A 20,152-nucleotide genomic window follows, 5' to 3' on the forward strand; every position below is an offset into this window, starting at 1 on the left:
TTTTGTGCCTGTTGAAGAGTTGGGTTTTTTTGTGTGTATGTGTGTGTATGACATGTATATGTATATATGTGTGTGTGCACATTTTGTGTGTGTGTGTGTGTATAGGGCAGAGGTCAAACCACAAATGGAGAGATGGTCTTCCTCTCCATCTTTATTTTTGAGAAAGGGTCTCTCACAGAACCTAGAGTTCACTAATTTACCTAGACAGCAAAGCGACTGGGATCCTCCTAGCTCTGCCTCCTCAGCCCTGAGGTACAGATGAGCCCCACTTCACTTAGCTGCTTACATAGATGGGGATCTAGGAGGTCCTCAAATTTAAAATTCTTTTATATTGATTTTCAGGTTGTTGTTTCTCTGTCTCTTCTTTATGCATGTGTGGTATCCATGTGAGTCCCTTCCTTAACCCCTCCCCCATCGTATCTAGAAGCATCAGGACCAGGGAGGGCTTTTTCCTACAAATGCAATGCCTCCTCTTCTAAGCAGGGATCTTTACATACTTATTCCACATACATATTTACATACATATTTACATACATATTCCACAGAGCCTACCTTCACTTTGTGTGTTTTCAAAGGGCTCACTGTGAACTCAGATTCAGACTCTGGCACTTTCTTCTGAGTCTCCTTGTGGTGATAAATCTTTGGCCTTTGAAAGTGGCTATGAGTTTTGGAAACCGTCCCCAACCTTAGCTCCAAATGGCTTGTGGCCAAGATTGAGTATGTTGGTTTTGGATCTATGGGACTCAAAAATAATAAGACTAGTTATCTTGCATGACTTAAGAACAGACTAGAAGGGAGCGCCCTCCCCCACAAAACTTCCTGCCCTTACATCCAAATCTTGTTAAGTAAAGCCAGGACCTTCTGCAGTGATGCCCTTGAAGGGGACAATAGGCATTTGGTATCTAATCTCAGTGCATTCCTTAGTCACGTAGTCAGACTTGCATTGACTGGCTTTTAACTATAAATTAGATGCAGGGCCAAGCTAGCTGACACCAGATGAAATGTCAGGGCTTGAGCAAGCGTAAGTAGTAACTTGCAATGGGGAATTTGTCCTTTCAAGAGCAGCTACTACAGGCTAGCCAGGGCTATTTTAGGTGCCAGGACGAGGGACAGCCACGCTGAGTACTTCATCATACATCCCCCTCCTTTGGGTGGACAGTGATTCACATGGCCACACACTGTGGCAGTGCCACCCCTTCATCTGCTGTCATAGCTGGGTGCAGACAACCCAGAGTTCAGGTTCTGCTGGCTCCTGGAAGTTGATGGAAGTTGATGTCCCGCCGCAGTAAAAGTCATCCTGTTTGTCCCAGGAATGACTCAAGTGACAGGAATCTTCAATCTAATTGTTAATCAATGAATGACAAAGTTCACTTGAGTGCCACATGGGCTGTGGGTGTCTCACAGTGCATTCAAGGTTTGGTACTGGCTGCAAAGACAGGTGAAGGGGTTTCTTTTAGGAAGCAAAGAGAAGCTACTCAAAGGATGTATGTCTCTCTTTTTCATTTTTAAAATATTATTTATTTATTTTTGAGACAGAATTTTGGTTTATGTCCCAGGCTGGTATTCAAGGATGATCTTGTCCTTCTGGTCTTCCTGACTCTACTTCTCTAGTGCTAGAATTCCAGGCTTGCTGGCATTCCACCTTATTTATGCAGTGCTGGGCTCTAAACCCAGGGCTTTCTGCCTACTAGATATGGGTGCTCTTGCTCTCTTGCTCTCTCACTCCAACGTCACTGTCTTTAGACACATCAGAAGAGGGCATCAGATCCCATATACAGATGGTTGTGAGCCACCATGTGGTTGCTGGGAATTGAACTCAGGACCTCTGGAAGAGCAGTCAATGCTCTTAACCACTGAGCCATCTCTCCAGCTCTTAAGAAGACCTCATCCAAGCCTGCGGTTTCTCCCAGAAAGTAATGGTCTAGTTCTCAGGCAGCAAAGTACAGCCCCCAGCACATTAGACGTGCTGATCGGTTAGCAGGTCTGAGAGCGAGGCAGGACTCAGAGCTGCCAGGCAGCTGCTGAGAACAACCATAGGGTGGACACATCTGAGTGATCATCTGCTGGGTACTCACCTGCCTCTGTGAGGTGCTGAGTAGCTGTGTTCTTCAGATTCTTATAACTCCTACAGTGATAAGAGGCCACAAGCTGTCCCTGAGACCCAGCCTATTAGAAACATTCTTCCAGTCCTAAGAGTATCATTGTAATGAAACTGGTTCCTGGGGTCCGAAGAAAGTACCCATGATTCCGATCAGTTCTGGACAGAGGTCCTCAGCAGCGCTGCCTCCGTCTTCCCAGTCTGAGTGATGGGGCTGAGCACAGCTCCTCAAGGGGACTGGGAATTAATGAGCTGACATTTGAAAACTGCTTGGGAGATGAATTGGAAGTGCTAAGTATTACTATTTCACGTGGAAGTCTGAAAATAACCTCGCTGAAGCATCCTAATAAATAACTAAACGTGGAGAGCGAGGGGGAAATTTCAGTCGTCTGGAGAACATTTGTCTTAAGTACTTTTCTCTTGAGCGGAACCGAGGTGCTAGGGGAGTTCTGAAGAGCATTCATCTGTCGACACTGCCTGACCCACAAAGGAGCAAATATGGAGTCACAGAGGCACAGTGCCTGCTGGGGATACATTGGTTCTTCCTTAAATCTAGCCCAAGGTTGGCAGTCTGAGAGACTCCTGGTAACAGCGGCAGCGGCAGCAGCAGCGGTAGTGGTGGCAACGCAGGCAGCACTGTGTGTCCCTGTGTGTGAGCCCCTGCCCAAGGGTTTTCCTAAACTATTCTCACCCTTTTTTTTTTCTTTCAAGACAGGGTTTCTCTGTGTAGCCCTGGCTGTCCTGAAACTCACTCTGTAGACTAGGCTGGCCTTGAACTCAGAAATCAGCCTGCCCCTGCCTCCCAAGTGCTGGGATCAAAGGCGTGTGCCACTCCTGCCCGGCAACTATTCCCACCCTTAAGGCCTTCTTTAATTTTGAATTGCTTGGCCACAGTGTCCTCCATTCTTTCTGTCCCGGCATTTCCTCTGCTTCTCTCAAGTTACTCCTTTGGTTTATGCTTCTGCTTCGGCTTGCTTTTCCAGTCTTAGGCACAGGAGGCAACAGCAGCATGGTGCTTACATTTGTCGGTGGTCAATTTCCTTCTTAAATTGGTTCTGTCCCATGAGGCTTTCCTCTCCTCCTCAGTTGTAGTCCCCTGGGGCTTTGAACCCTTGTGTGGTTGAATTTTCCACCGAGCTCTGTGGACAGCTCTGGGTGACACCTGGGGTTCCTGGAACCGTCTTTATTATGACAGCGGGGAGGTATTGAGAGTGTTGGCCCCTATCCTTGAACACACCTCCCATTTCTTCTTGCTCTAATAATTTAAAGAAAATTATCTTGCTTTGGTATGGCTCATAAACGGTGTTGTAGCCGCTGTCCTTTTTTACAGTTTTAAAAAGTCACATAAGTGCTAAAGGCTGCTGGAGGTGCCTGGGACCAGTGCATGTTTCCAGCAAATGCCTTTAGAAACGTCTTTGGGCACTGGGCTGATGGCTCATCCCTAAAATGCCTACTAGGCAAGCAGGAAAAATCTTGAGTTCAGATCACCTCGCACCCTTGTAAAGGGTGGGCGCGGCAGCACATGTATGTAAATCCAGCATCAGGGTTGGGGGATTACAGAGACAGGCAGGTACCAGGGGTCACTTGGCTGTCCAGCTAGCTGAATCAGCGAGCTTCAGGCTCAGTAAGACACTGCATCTTAAAAAATAAGGTGGAGAGCCATGGAGGAAGACATCCCAACCTTGACCTCTGGTCTTCACACACATGTACCCACACACTTAATAGTCATCTATCCACACACCCACCCATGTGAACATGTGTTCACACACAAGCATACGTACATACATACAAACAAACAACTAAATGGTCATTACAGCCCCTCAAGTCACCTTTTTTTCTGCCTCCACTACTCTCCCTCCCAGAGGTGGGGATGGGTACCAGCCCCTGCAGCCCATGGATGTGGTGTCTCTGCTCTAGTGCTCCATTTTTATGTGGTGACCAGCACCTGGAGGTACTGATCAATCTTGGACTCTGCTCAGAGGACAGAACCCTGCATGCTTTCATATGGAGTCAGTTTTAGCCGGAGAAGTGGGTTGGCCAACCTGGCACATGAATACATTCTGCAGGTGTCAATATCTCTTGATCTTAAATTAATGGTGATTGTAGGACATCCTGTACTTCAGTGGCTCAAAGGAACCTGATCTCCAGGGCTGTCACCTACCTTCTGCACTCCCCTCACCTGTGATGTCAAGGGGCAGATTCTTGAGTACCACATGGCCCCAGAGGCCAGCAGGGCATCTTGGCCCTGTAATTCCTAAGATTTTTGTAGCTCATCTTCAGCTCTGAAGCCAAGCGGGGAAAATACAGATCTAAGCAAATGAGCATCAATTTAATTAAAACTAAAAATTTGGATGAATTTGCCAGACGTCTTTAGGAGGCATTAAACCCCCCCCCCCAACCCTAAGAAGAGACAGAGAGCAGAAGAGACCCTTAGGTTCCATGCAGTGAGTGTTTCTCATATGTGTTTCCTGGCTTGCAGGAAGCATGTGTCTCTGCTGATTTCTGAAGAAAGAGAAGTAAATGTATAGGGAAGGACTTCCGGCCCCTCCGTCTTTCACAGGCCATTTAAAGGAACAGCACCTGACAGTTCACCAACAGTTACAAGATTTTTCTGCTTCAGAAAGCAAAATACCATATAAGTTGTACAGCATACATACATGATTCAAAGGCCGGGGTGAAGCAGATAGCATAGCTGGCAGTGGAGAGCTTCATCAGGTTCCAAAGTTACCAGTGGGGGAGGGGGCCAAGCCTGACCTCACACAGGTGTGCTGGGTGGCCTGTCATCGTTGTTTAATTTCCTTCTTCCCTGGTCCCAATTTGAATCGCCGAAATATGTTAGATTGCTCTGCGTTATTTCATTTGCCTGCTTTGTAATTCCTTCTTACCAAAAACAAATGAAAAACACAGCACTAAGGCAAATTGACAGCTCCTGAAATGAGAGCAGTCTTCATCCTCCAGTGTTGGTGTAGAAGTAAATGAAAGCGAAAGCTGCCTGTTGGGTCCTGAAGCAGCTTGAGTTGTTACTTTGTTGCTGCTTTGGGGGCTTAGATGTTGGGTACCAGCTTTTCCGCCTCCTCCTTTTTCCTTTAGGGAATCGTGTGGCTTGAGAAGTAGGAAACATCGTTATTCTGACAATACTCACTTAACAAGCCATAGTTGGGACCTAATGAGGAGAAAAGAAATTTCCACCTGGAAGGGATGCACAGAAGGAAGTGGGGTCCTTAAGTTGACTTTATCACTTCAAGGGAAACTTACTGGGCACCTCAGATACCTCAGGCTAACCCAAAGGTAGCAGGTGTATACATAGTTTAGGCCATGCCATTAAAAGCCTCCGTTATGACTAGTATTGCTGATAATCTTTCATGCAAGTTCAGTTAAGTTGGTAACTGAGATACCAGTTTATATTACAAAGTACCCTTGTGTGCCCTTCACTCATTTCCCCATAACCCTGTCTCAAGGAACCAGAAAAATAAAAAGGGGAAAGAAAGAAAAGAATGTGCTTATTATAATGACTGTTATCATACTCAGAACTGTCCCACGGAGTCTACTACAACCCACCTGGTTTCTTAATACACACCAAGCCCATCCCTAAGGCAGATCTGAACTATGTTCCATTACATCAACTTTGTCATTTTGTTATAGAAATAGAACCATCCAGCCTTGGATATTTGTTTTCTCATCAGCCCAGTTTCATTCAAGGGATCCATGAGAGCTATGAATTGTGGCTCGTGTGTTTCTTTTTATATCAAGGAGCATTCCACTGTAGGATGTGCCACCAGTGTCATCCACCCCGCCCCTCCCTCACTCCCTCTGAGCTTCTGAAACACAGTGTATTTACATCCTTGGAGAATAGTTCATGAAGCCAGGTGAGCTGGTGTAAGAAAATATCACTCATCCATACTGACTTTACTAGATCAGACTGTGTGGTAATTAATACAGTCTGTTAGTCCATGACACATCTCTTACCTAACAGATACTTGTGAGATATTTGTGTGTTGGTGCTGGAATGCTTAATGGCAGGAACAGACCACTGGCCAAATGCTTTCCTGGATTCTATATCAATAACATCTACTGCATGCAGAGGAGGGGAAGATAAACAATGATCATTGTTCTCTTTTGTCCTGCAGAGTCTTCCCAAAAATGCACAGGTCGGGGTGGTGGAGAAGGATTTGAACCCCAGCCCTGTAAGACCATGTTAGGTTCCTTTTACTCTGTCACTGCTCGCCACAGAATCACTGAACACTGGTTTGTGCCTCCGGAAAGTGAGGAGTGACCTGTGCTCCTTCCTCTCTTCTCACTCCTTCTGCCTTAGAGAAGTTATGATCTTCTCTGAACAGGAAGTCACTTTCCCAAGCCACTGAAGCCTTAGCCTTAGCTATACGCTTGAACTTTGTTCTCAGCAACATTGTGGTAGCCATTATTTGAAGATGTTTGGGAATTTTCAAGTAATGATGTAGAATGTCTTTAAAAATAGACATTCAACACTGCCTTCATTTGGCTAATTTTGGACAAGGGATCAGACAGCATTAGACCTGAGTAACCCATGGGGTCATTGACCCAGGACTCTGAGGTGACTTTGGGGCTAGGTGCCAGAGTGATTGGCTGTTAGGTAGCCAAAGGGACAGGAACCTGGCGCCAATTGCATTAAGACCCGTGGAGGATAAGCAATGTTTGGAGCACTCACTCAGGTACCTGGAGCCACACAGTTCACAGAATTCTGCCTCCTGCCAAAACTGGGCTGCAGAGAAGAGGATGTTTCTATTTTGGGCATTTAAGTGCTTCTACTGCTGAGGTCAGACCTAGCAGCTCATCCCTGGAGGAGGGGAGAGGTGCTCTGACTCTTTAGAGCAAAGAAGGATGCAGATGTTGCTAGGAGAAAGGATTATTACACTGGAGTGGAGCTGCCACCCCTGGGTCACCTCTGTGACTCCTAGGACTACTGTTCTAAAGTGATGGAGATTCCTCCATCTCCTACTTATACACTCCCCCCAAAATCGAGCTGAATTTATCAGAATAGCAAGCCTACGGTAAAGTGTCGGGGCCCTCTTAGAGCCTGTGGCAATCCTCTCCTTTGCTCCATGTAATCAAGGCAAGTGGTGGCTGTGAAATCCTAAGGCTGGGTGGGAGTCTGCCTCCCACCCATCCCACAGAAAGGAAGACACAGAGAGATCCCAAGGCCTCAGAAAGCCTCAGAGTCATTCTGGTCCCTCGTTCCTTCCTTTATGCTCCTCAGTTTACTTCGTGTTGAGCAGACAGAGGAGCCTCAATAAATACTGGTTTAGTGACTAATTTGGCCACCTTGGCTAAGCTGTCATCTCCCTGCTTCTTCATCTGCTCATTCCTGTCTGTAAAAGAACGGAGTATTGGGAGGCTTATGCACACAGAAGTCCCTTTCCGACGCAGACAGGCCCTAGTCCCACCATCGAGCCTTGTAGCTTCCCTCCCTTTTCTGCAGTCAGAAAGAAGTGGCACATGGCCCGAGGGAATGGAACTGCAGATTGGAACCTGGACTTCTTCAGCCTGCGAAATGCCGCTTCTCCCCCTCTTCCCTTCCCCAAGTGGATAGCTGCAGCCACGCTTGTCACCGGCTGAGATTGCATTGGCCACAGGAGATGTGGATGATTTTTCCATTTGGTCCTGATGTTTATTTCATGCCCATCAATATCAGCCTGTATTAGGACAGATGAGGTTCTTATTTACAGGCTGTGCATTTTCACACTTGGTAATTATAAACCCTTCCCCTGTTCGGTCAGAGTCCTGCAGATCCATTTTGGCAATTAGCAGTTTAGTATTTGTTTAATGGGAATGCAAGAGTCTGTTACGGCACATCAACGCTCCCCTAATGATGGGCCTCTCTCCTCTGGAGCTGGCAGGTTTGGGCCGTTTTCACGGTAGGTGAGGTCTGATGGGAGAGGTTGGAGACAGGGAGAAAGGAACATTCAGTAGCCTGCCTGCCACTTCCCCTCCTCCAGAGCCCCACTTGTATGCATGTAAACACACACACACACACACACACACACACACACACACACACACACACACACCAACCAGCCCTGAAAGCGGGTACTGGATTACCAGAGCACAACAGCCGCCACTCGAAGGAACGTCACAAGAGAGGCCGTTAGGCCAGATGCCATTTCCATGTGACAGCTGTCAGCCTGCTGGATCCAACTGCTTCTCCTCCAACAGCTCATCCCCAGCCTCTCTCCTGTCACCTCCTTTCCTTCACCTCTTCTCCACGCCCTGACTGGAATCACCCCAGAGAGCACCTCCTGCTCCCTCCCCGGGTAGTGCTGGGGACCAGATCTTTGTCTGCCCAGATGACAGGGAACCCTAACCTCAACCGTAGCCTCAGAGGGCAGACTCAGGCTCTTTCAAGATGGATCCTCCTGTGACTGTTTCCCCAAGGGCACACCAATCCTGTTAGTGGCTGTTCTTTGGTGTGACCCACTTTTCAGTGGGTATGTTTGTGTATTCATGTTCACGGTGCAGCAAGAGAATTGCCCGGGAGGATGTGAGTTGGGTGTATTCTGAGTCAGGGACTAGATAGCCAATCATGCAAGCTTTCCTGCCAGCCCTAGGAGGAGTGAGGCATGGTACTTATTCTTCGCGCTCCAAGTGAACACTTAGAGAGTACCCTGCAGACTCTCATAGGCTGAGCCCTGGGCTGACTTCCAGGACTCCGTCCAGCTCCGGCTCTTGTTCTGTGACCGTGGAGAAGCCCAGTGTTCAGCTTTTAGGTTTGCCTGATTCAAAGAAAGAAACCCCTAAGTTCTATCTCCTCAACTCTTCGGTTGCTCCCCTCTTCCCACCCACAACCCCTTTATGCTTTCTCAATCACCTCTGACTGGAGAGCTTTGAAGGTAGTATTTGTTGGTTCGTCCAGAAGACAGTAGCACTAACCTAAGCTCTAGGGACTTTAGAAAGTGGAACATAGTGAACGGAGACGGAGAGCTGAGGGGGCTCAGCCAGTCTGAAATCCTTACTGTGCTGTATCTTATGTGTGATATGCCAGGCAAGTTACTTAGTCTTAGCAATTCTAATTTCCTCACCTACAAAATAGGTGTAACAGTATCTACCAGAGCTACATGCAAATTTCCCTTTAAGTTATAGTAAACAGTCACTATCCATCATTATTTGGTGGGGGGCCCAGGTGGGTGTTTTGTAAGTAGAATCACGTTCAAACCAGCTAAGCAGGAGGCCTTGCTTGTAGGTAGGTACCCCACACCCTTCAGCGTTCCCCAGCTCCCACAAGCATCCCTTGGTAAATTTGTGACTCGTGTCTGATGGACTTCGGAGTTTGGTTTTATGTACGTTAAATGAGAAAGTAGAATGAGTTCTCAAGGGTTAAAAACATAAAAGTAAGAAAAATAGGACCGATAGAACACAGCCCTGCTTGTGAGGGTAGAATATTCTAGCCACAAGTCTTGAGAGCCTTTAATGACTAGTTCAGGAAATACACTTAGCGCTTGTGAACTGAATGCTAAAGATACGGTTAAAACGGCAAAGTTTATGTTACATGAGTTTTACCGCATTTTGGAAAAAGGATGTAGAAGAAACCCAACAGTCTCTTTTCCTGCTGTTCAAGGAGGCATACACAAGTTCTGGGGGCTGGTGTAAGCTAGAGTGTTAGACTTCCGGGATGAAATGGGCATTAGCTGACAACAGTGACTAGAACAGAAGCCCTCAGGGCACCTCCATGGCTGGAACCTTTCAGGGATGAATGCACAGAGAAGTGGCAGAGTTCTCTTGACTGCAGCTCTGGGGAGGGAGGCAGGAGCCTAGATGGGGAGGAGGGGCAGAGACTTGAACTTTCAGAGACCAGCATCTGAGTCATGGGCCCTTGCCAGTCCTGGGATGATCGGTGGGAAAGCTGGGGCTCAGAGGATTGATGAGACTCTCTTTCTCATGAGCCATATGAAGGCCAAGGCTATAATAACAATGTAGAAATATTGCATCAAGAGAGTAGTGGTTTCATTAGGTTGTCTTAAAGGTTTTGTGTTCAAGGCTAGGAATGTCAGTTACTTGATAAGAGTATTTGCCTAGCAGTAGGAGGCCCTGGGTTTCATCTCTAGCACCTAGTATACTAGGAATGGTGTCAGAGGCCTAGAATACCTGCACTTAGAAGGTAGAAGGATTAGGAGGTCATAGTCACCCTGGGCCACATAAGAGTTCAAAACCAGCTAGGCTACATGAAACCCTGTCTCAAAAATATAAGAGCTCTTGGTTCAGTTGTTGGTCCTTCTGGCTACTTCAGAACAGAATTCCTGGTTTCTTTAGACTAAAACCGTGACAAGAAACAGGGTGAATGCTTGTCCCTTACAGCCAGCATCCTACTTCTGGGCAGCCTAAGACCTGCTAACACCAGCTAGCTTATTTTTGACACATCTGCTGTGAGATAAGGTCCCTCTCACTACATTCGACCATTTAGAACAGTGATGCTTTGCCATGGAGGAACACAGACCACTAGAGAGCCTAAGAGGCCTTCTGCAAGGTCCCCTGGAGAGTAAAGGTGTGGCCCTAGGCAACCTTAACAGTTCAGAGGGAGTGGCCTAGGCAACATGTTTCCACAGCCTTTAGGATGCTACTGGAAGCCATCAAGGCTGAAACCACTAATGCAAATTGCAGTTTGAATTTAATGGGATTTTCCAGGTTGCCCCCTCTGCTGCTGGCGCTCTCCTGTCAGTGGTTAGCAAAGCCACCACCCCCTCTTTGTATCCTGAGGGAGAAATTTAGCCTCAGAAGATGACTTAGTTGCCTTAGGTTCATGTCAGGAGCCACTTTAGTCTAGATACAGTGGTTGGGACAGAAGTGACCCATGCTTGACACCGGCCCTTTGTCCTAGGTGGTCTCACCACATCAAATAACCTCAGTGCTTTGAATCTATAAAGCATAATAAGGCCGCTAAGCCCTGTGCACTGTCATATCTTCTGTCCTGCATTTTCGGGTGTTGATTTAAACTAACCCTTGAAGCATCCATGTGGGATCAGGAAGAGAGATCTAAGAGAGTTTGTTCTGGGGGAATTGTGGAGGTTTCTCCTCTTCCCTGTTTCCCTCCTCACATCTGGATAGATGATTTAAGGACTATTTGAAGTGCGGTTTCCTGCTTTGTTCTCAATAGGTATGATGTGTGGGGGTGTTTGCCAGCATCCCAGGAGGTGTGTAGGAAGTAGGAAGTGTCTTAGGGTGTGTGTTGACCACAGCAGAGCTCTGGAACAGCCTCACAGAACAGTTTTCAAAGGGAAACAGTTTTCAGTGGGGAATTTGATGCTCCCAGATGTTGTAGTGTCTGTCCTGTTCCCCCTCTTTCCCAACATGCTCTGCAGCCTCTTCTCTGCATCCTCTGCAGAATCCTCACCCTTGGAGCTTAGAGGCCATCTCATACAATTCCCTTCTTTCTCAGAGGCTACCAGGGGACAGACAGGGAGATGCCTTGAACTCCCTGAGATACTGTGAAGCTAACTTGAGAATCTGGGCCCTCCCTGGACTCTGTGCAGCACTTCCTGTCTTGATCACCTTCTGTTCCTGGCTTTAGGCTTCCCCTGAGAACAAGTTTTCTGTATTTGCCTTCTATCAACTGCATTGTGCCCAGGGAAGCAATTCTGGCCAGAACAGCAGTCCAGGGGACTGAGCTCAGATAACTGGACAAAGAAAACTTGTGACTTCCTCTTCCGTGGGCATCTCTGCACTGTGACTTCAAAGGTTGCTTCTTCAGCCAACATGAGCTGGGACAAGTACAGTCTAAACTTTGGATACAGTTAACACTGTTTGACCGCATCAGAATCACACAGCAAAGCTGTCTGGTTCGTATTAAATCTTTGGGTTATTTGAAAGAGGGTTCTCTCATTAGTTAAAGAAGTCAGGATTAGAATGGCTTCCCCCACTGACTTTGGTTGGTAATTATTGTTGAGTCTTCACAATATTCATTTAATGGGAAACATATTTTCATCTTTTCTTGGCCTTTCTAGGACCTAAACCTTTACCCTGCTGCTAGGATGAAACCTAGATGCAGAGGTGTCTTACCTGTGTCCATCTGGAAGATTCCATTTGCAATGTGGAACCTGGCTGGTGGTTTAATACTGGACCCTCACCGAGTATTTCCCATTCTTCTGCCTTTTTTCTTGCCTTTGCTCTACCATGTTATTTAAAACTGCATCTTCTGAAAGCAAGGTGTTCTTTTGGAGTTGTACATTTACTCGGGTTGCATATGCATTATTTCCTGCTGCAGGGATACTGTGTAACAAACTGCAGAACCTCAATTGCAGCCAGTAGCTGGTACACTGGGAACGGTTTACTGATCTTCCTGCTCTTAACTGGGCCTCTGCTGTGGAAAATGGGGACAGTTGTCCTGCACCATGTCTCCTGTCCCATCATCTTCCATCAGGCTAGCCCAGGCATGCCCCTTTAATGGTGATAGCCAAAGTCCACTAGAGAGCAAGTGGAAACTTGATGAGTTGCTTCAGGCCAGAACCCAATAGGCACACCCTTTTCTCAGCTCAGTTTATTGTCCAGGCCCAATTCAAGGGAACAAGGAAGTAGACTTCTTTTCTTTGGGAAAAGAAACTACAAAATTATCTGGTGTTAGTTCATTACTGTGACCTGTCCAACAGAGCCATGGGACCTGCCCATTGTTTGTACTTAGGCTAATGCTTTGCAAGTAGGAAGTGCCTGATACATGCAGGGTGTGTAGAAGCAAATGAAGTTGCCACTGGCTAGATTTTAAAGTCAAGATTGGGTTGATCACTAATCTTGGTTTATTCGATACAAGGCAAGTTAGCATCATGCAGGCAGACACTAGTTTTGTTCTGTGTCAGGGCTTGATTGACATTGAAAAACCCTTTTCCTTGTTATCTTTTCACTCCTGGTGCCACTCTCAACTTTTCAGGATGTTAGAAGATCACTGGCTAAGAGAAGAGAAGACCCAAGTAGAGGAGGGATGGCTGCAGCTGTCTGCAGTCCCCTAGGGGGTCATCGTATGTATTGAGTATGAATATTCTTTAGAGGAGAAAGCAGCCTCTTTGTTCTGGGCTCTCACTGTTTAAGGTGGGGAAGGAATAGAGGCCACAGGCTAGTAGGAGCACATATAGGAGCTGAGAGTTAACGAGGTACACAAATCCTGGGGATGGGGGTGGGGTCCAAGGTCTGTGGGCCAACTGGCTCTGGCAAATCTAATATGTGTAATGGTCTCAGAGCTCATTGGTGTTGCTCTCCTTCCATTGCTATGTATACCCTGCTGAGGGAGATTTACTGGAACCTTCCATAGGCAGAAACACACAGGCTAGACCTTCCAGGCTCAAAGGCAGAGTATGTCCTTCCCAACTGTTTGACCTAAAAGTTGCATGACTTTGCTTTTCCATTCTTAAAGATGGGCTACTCAGGAAGACAGGCTACCCATGTAGACCTGCCTTGGGTCATTACTAGAGATATCTCATAGTTGGAATAAGCTTTTCTCCGAAAGAGACCAGACTCATTCTAGAGCATGGGACAAAGCCACCTAAAGTTGAGACACCTACTCTTCTCCCTCAGGGGATTCAAAAGACTAGTTGGGCCTTCAGGTGCCACCTCTGGTACAAGGAAATCTGTGCAGTAGCATGCAAAGACATTGCCCACACAGAGTGTTGATCATAAGGTCCAGACCATGTTCCTTAAGAAGTACTTCACAGGGTTAATGATGTCTCTTCTTGGGGTCAGAAAAACAACAGCTCATATCTCCCCAACCCCAGCATGCATCCCTCTTCAGCCCTTCCCGGAGACTTATGATGCACATCCAACTCCTTGGTGCCAATTTCAGGTTTGACCCTGTGTACAGGGGCTCCCATGAGACAGGGAGGCTGAGATTGCTGCCAGTTAACTGGCTCCCCGCACCGACACCAGTCACCTCAACTGTGCCCCTCATTTCTCCAGACTCCATGACGGAGACTCACTCATATACAAGCTGCTTCTGTTTGAACAAGAACCGTGAGAAACAGGCCCGTATGTGAGGCAGGGTTTCATTCTATTCAGTCTTTGTGTATTCAAATTCTCCTGGTTTCAGCTCTTGCCGCCCTGCCAGATTTCCATTGCATTGATGGCGTCTTTGAATTAATAAGTGTTTGCAACCACTGAAAAGTTCCCCCACCCCTCAGCACTGGGTCTTATCCATATTGATTCCTTCCCCCCCTCCCCCCGCCCAACCCTGCGCTTTCTTTCTCTCTCTCTCTCCAGCTACTTCTTAGATGTTGTATTTTGTAAAACGTTAATAGAATTTTTCTTGCACCCTGACACTTTTATCTATTCAGGAGGTCTTCGAAAGTCCCATTGTACAGCTGGACTGCAGGGGAAAGAGCCCTATTCTCTACAACAATACTTGTCCCCAAAACACACACACAGATCATCCCCCATGCTCACCAGGGTGGAGGGAATGCGGAGGCTACAGAAGAAAGCAGGCAAACTTAGCCAGGAGAAGCAGGGAGCCAATTACGCACCACTGAAAGACAGCTTTAGGAAAAAAAAAATTTTTTTTAATTCAAAATATTTATTTCCTACGGGGAACTGAATTTCAGTACCAAAACATGGCCAACGCAGAAGGGAGGCTGTTTTCTTCACTGTTAGACATTTTCAGTTAAAAATCAAGATTTGGCAAACATCTCAGAAAATGTGGAGAAGGGTGCAAAGAAGCAGATGTCGCATTTACCTGCACCCGCAGCAGGCCTTACCCCCAACCTACACCCGCGCCCCAGGCATCTGAATTCTTCTGGCATCCCAAGGTCTGAGTCTGAGATGCCATATGCTGGAGTGTGACTGCTCTGTGTACAAACATACCGGTTGATCTTATGGTGATTTGCTTGGGTGGTGTATGGGAGGCGTATGGTCTCAGCAGGTGTCTGGGGGACTCTTGAAGCCCGCCAAGGCATGGGGAGCAGGAACAGCCCAGAGAAGGAGGCCCTGTTCAAGTGATCTCAAACTAACATTGCCTCTCCTGCCAGCTGGTGCCTAGGAGAAAGCGGGGGGGGGGGGGGGGCAGCTCCTGTAAGGATATCCTCTCCACAGCAAATGACTGCAGGAGTGGGGGGCACCAGAAGGGGAAGGCCCCAGGAGCCTGTTTGTTCAGCCTGGGTTGCTTAGCAACAAAGGGGGGGCCCTACCTCCAGAAGGGATTTTTAAGTGAGACAGATCTCTTCCAGACTGGCTTGCTTGCCTTTTCCATTCTTGCCTGAACTTTGCTCTCTCCACTGTCGTATGTGATAGGATCTAGAAAAATAAGTTCAGTTTGTCCAGAGGCACCATGTTAATCCTCACTTCACTGTTGCATGCAGGAGGAGTGAGGAATGAGAGGCCTGTGATTCCTCCTCAGGTGGCTTGGCTGACGGCTCCCTTGTGAGCCTTTGAGCATAACAGAGCACTAAGATCTTCTCGGACACACACACACACACACACACACACACACACACACCCAGACTGCTCCAAGCACAGTCTTCTGGCTGACAGTTTGTACAGCCGAATGGGTTGGGTTGTATTTCAGCTACTATTGTTGAGTCCAGAACCCATGAAGAAAGCAACTAATTCACCCCGGGCAAAGCAAGCCTTCTTGAGGGTAAAGGCGGTGGGTGACCTAAAAGATGAGATGGACAACTGAGAGGAGTGGGTTGTGGATCTGTATGTTGTTTCTTGAGATCTGTGTGTGCCGGGCGGTGGTGGTGCATGCCTTTAATCCCAGCACTTGGGAGGCAGAGGCAGGCGGATTTCTGAGTTCGAGACCAGCCTGGTCTATAGAGTGAGCTCCAGGACAGCCAGGGCTACACAGAGAAACCCTGTCTCAAAAACGAAAAAACAAAAAAAAAAAAAAAAGAGAGAGAGAGAGAGACTGAGAGAGAGAGAGAGAGAGAGAGAGAGAGAGAGAGAGAGAGAGAGATCTGTGTGGAATCCTATAGTTAGAAATGTCCGAGAGTTGCAGGGCATGAGAAGACAGACAGAAGCCAGCCTGGGTACTTTTCTTCTTGATTGCCTTGAGAGAGCCCTAGCGTCAGTGGGCCAGTTTGCTAGGGCTGCCATAACAAAGCACCAGAGGCTGGAGAGTTTCAACAACCAAAACCCTGTTTGTCTCATGTCTGCTTATCCTGGAAGCCAGAAGTCCAAGATTGCAAAGTGGCAGGGTTGGTTCCTACTTAGGTCTTGTTAGCCTGCGATTCCTCAGCCCCGTGTGTCTTTGTCCTCCTTGTCCTCCTGTCAGGGCACCATTTGTATGATAGGATTAAGGCCCATTCTAATGATCTCTTCTTAGTGTTGTTGCTGCTTTAAAGACCTAGTTTGAGTGGAGAGATGGCTGGCTCAGTAGTTAGGAGCACTTACTTCTTTCACAGAGGATCCAAGTTGGGTTCCCAGCACCCATGTCAGACAACTCAGAACTCCAGTTTCCACGGATCACGCACATTTTGGTTTCCACAGGCACCCACATACATATTGGACATAGACACAGACACACGTGTATGCACAGAAATAGACATTTTAAATCTTTTTAAAAATAAAAATAAAGACTAGTCACCCAGTCACAGAACTGGGAATTAGGACTTTAATTACAAGTTTTAGGGAGTGCAGTCCAGCCCATCAGAGTGAGGATACTGCAGTCTGTTATATATAACCAAATGAACAGGATATACTTTAAAAGGGGAGTTAGCTGTGGCCTCTTGCTCTGTGGAATACTGTCAAGCTGCCACTTTGTATTGACCTGGGTAAAGTATTTGGTAGATTGTAATGCCATTTATATAACAGAAAAGACAATAACATTCCACAAATGATACAATATAATACAATTCTAAGAGAGGCATAGATTTTCAAAAACAATTTACTTTCAATTACATGCAGGGGGTGTATTTGTTTGTGAATATATGTGCCCACAGAAAACTTATACTCTCTCTTTCCTTCCCTCCCTTTCCCCTCCCTTCCCGTTCCCACCCAAAGGAAACTACACATCCGTTAACTAAGGTTATGCCAGGTTGAGGGGATTTTGGAATTTTGTCCCCCACTCTTCTTCTTTTTTTTTTTTTTTTACAAATATTCTCTAATGGAAACCACTTTCCTCACCCCCACACAATCTGTATTTGTAATGTTCCATGTATTTCATAAAAAGTCCTGAAGCAGCTTTTATTCTGTGTTTGTTTTCAGGTAGAGGATGCGATGCTGATGTTTGACAAAACCACCAACAGGCACAGAGGTAAGATGGCCCCATCGTAAGAGAGTGTCCCTTCTTCCTCTCCTGGGCTTCTCACCTCCCATCCCATTGACAAAAGGTACAAAGGAGATGCAGAATCCAGCAAGTGGACGTGTGTTTATGTTAATTACAGAGGGCCACCATAGCACAGTGAGTCCAGGTATCAGACAGTGAAAACCATCTTGGCTAGGGAACCCTGGCTGGAATTGATCGGCCACGCCCAGCACACTGAGTCAATTTACCTTTCTCACCCTGGCTCTCTTAGCCCCTTGCCAACCTCAGCACTTGGTGATCCTAGTGGAAATTATTCATAGTGATTACTCAACTGGACTCTCAGTTTGCATCAGAGAAGGCTCAGAGAGCAGCCTGTCAGCCTAGGACTGAGTGAGCGGAGGTGGAAAAAACTTACTTGAATCTGTTAGCTGATTACCACCGTTGCAGATTGGGAATGCTTGCCGACAGCTGTGCTTCTTTGTTCTCCCTGGCCAGTCCTTGTTACAGAAAATGGGTCTCACTCAACCTGGGGTCCACAAACCTTTGAAATGATTTGCTCCATATCTGAGCTTTGCTTGGGAGTGGATCCCCAGTGTTGAACAGACTTGTCAAAAGAGAGGTCTCAGCAACCCCTGCCAGCAAGAACATGTTCAAATCATTGCTTCAAATGGGAAAAGGGAAAGAATCTAGAACATCCTTCTTGAAACGAAAGTCAGGAGGTTAATGAGTTAGTGTGGTATTCTGCTGTGCTCTGGAAGTGCCACATTTCTGGGGTCCTCATTAATGGGGTGTTAATATACAGTGCTTTTGAAGTGGGGTGTGAGGAAAGGCTGTGGGGTGTTCTCCAGGGAAGGAACCTGGGTGAACCTGTTTCCTTGCCACACCTATTGTTTACATCCCCCCTTCCCCATCTCCTGCATCAGAAATGGTTACCCCATGCTGGCTGTGCCTCTCTCCTGTCTGAGGAAGCAGCAGAGTGAAAGGCAGGAAGGAATGAAGGAGGGCCAGGGAAAAATCTGCATATCCTGTTCTCATATGCCTGCTAACCTAACTTTTAGCAGCATCCTCAAGATGGAGAGTTGAACTTTGGATGGACCAGGGCAGGGTAGAGGATAAGGAGAGAAGGCAAGGAAGGAAAACCAAAAATTCCCACTACCCTGGAGATGGAGATGGACAGGTGCTGGGAGGAAGGGGTTCCCTGTGGTGTACAGTTTCTGATTATTTTCTGTCATCACCAACATTGTCTTGGTGATGTTACAGATCTCTCAGTGCTATACTGGGTATGGCAGCACAGGCTTTGTAATCTCCTCTACTCAGATGAGATAGAAGTGTCAACCTAGGCAATGTAGAGTGATTCTGTCTGCAAAAAGTAAACATAGAGGGGCTGTGGAGATGACCCAGTGGTTAAGAGAACTTGCTGCTGTGTCAGCGACCACAGTTTGGTTCCAAATCACTGACTACCACCTGTAACTCCCCTTGGTGAAGATCCAAGGCTTCTAGCCTCCACCGGCTCCCGTATGCACATGCTTCTATATGACCGACACACAGACACAAAAACCTATCCATAATTTTTTTTTTTAATGAGAAGCCAAAGCACAGTCTTCTTGTGCCTCTCATAATCTGACCCCCACAGCCATCTTGGGAGTCACAGAGTTGTTGTGACTTTGGGAGGAATGACTGCACATTTTTATGTCTTCTCTGTTCATTGGTAAAGTGAACGTAATAATAGCAGTGTCCTAGTGTTTTTAGTGCTATGATAAAACACCATGGCCAAAAGCAACTTGGAGAAGAAAGGGTTTATTTCAATTTACACATCAGTCTATCATGGAAGGAAGTCAAGGCCCTGATCACTGGCTTCTTTCCAGACTTGTTTAGTCTGCCTGGGTCCTTCCACATCAATCCCTAATCAAGAAAATGCCCCTACAGGTGATCTCATGGAGACATTTTCCCAATTGAGGTTCCTCGTCTTAGATGACGCTTGACTTGTGTCAAGTTGACAAAAAAAATCCAACCAGGACAAGTACCAACTTTAATAGTGTTGTTTGGCAAGTGTAAGGCCAAGAATAAGTGTGCCTAAGTGTTAGCTCTTAAGGTAATTATCTTTACTATTTTATGGCTGAGACACCAAGGCTTAAGAGAGGTGAGACTCTTAAGTCCCTATAGCTTCCTCTTTCTTTGAGTGCCCAGATAGCAACAGGTTTTTCTGGGTGTGTAATAGCATCTTAATATGGCTCCCAGCAGTCAGTGTCAGAATCCACAATCTCAGGAGTTTGCTGAGCTATGTCACAGCGACCGTATCCTTTTCTTATGTGTGTCAGGATCTGGGATCAAATCCATGGTCTGGAGCACAAGGAACTACTTTCCCAGCTCTCTGTCTCTGTCTTTCTCCCTCTTTCCTTCTCCTCCACTCTCCTCCGTTTATGTGTGTATGTGTACATGTGTGCACATGCATGCACGTGTATGTTAAATGTGTGGGGCATGTAGATGTCATGTTGATGTCAGATGTCTTCCGTGGTCACTCCATTTTATTTGCTGAAGCAGGGTCCCTCACTGATTCAGTTAGTCATCTAGCCAATTTGTCTTGGGGGAGCTCCTGTTTTCTTGCCCAGCCCTGTGGTAGCCTGGGCTGTGTTTGGTCCCTGGCCCCAGGAACACGGACATTTACAGTGTGTCTGGAGCCACAGCAGAAGGCATAGCCTTGGGCCCATGAGCCGGGCTCTCTTGGGCCTTTATCACCAGTAGGAGGTTGCCACCACCTTGCTCCCTGTGATTCCTGTGAAGAAAAGATAATCCTGAGGCATATTTTAGTGGCAGTTGACTTCCGTCCCCTGAGGGGCCAGCCTGGTCTCACTAGTGCCATGGGAAAGAATCCT

General features: G+C 46.9%; 1 protein-coding gene across 9 annotated transcripts in view; it reads left to right on the forward strand.

Annotated features, from left to right (window-relative positions):
- Positions 1–20,152, forward strand: part of Msi2 (musashi RNA binding protein 2) — a 371,373-nt gene that overhangs the window by 219,138 nt on the left and 132,083 nt on the right. For all 9 annotated transcript variants that reach the window (XM_034504709.2, XM_034504707.2, XM_034504708.2 and 6 more), the window contains one exon: positions 17,240–17,288. In XM_034504709.2, coding sequence (XP_034360600.1) covers positions 17,240–17,288 — 49 coding nt within the window. The remainder of the gene's footprint in view (positions 1–17,239; positions 17,289–20,152) is intronic.

This window comes from Arvicanthis niloticus, chromosome 6 (genome assembly GCF_011762505.2).
Source record: "Arvicanthis niloticus isolate mArvNil1 chromosome 6, mArvNil1.pat.X, whole genome shotgun sequence".
Classification (NCBI taxonomy): Eukaryota; Metazoa; Chordata; class Mammalia; order Rodentia; family Muridae; genus Arvicanthis; species Arvicanthis niloticus.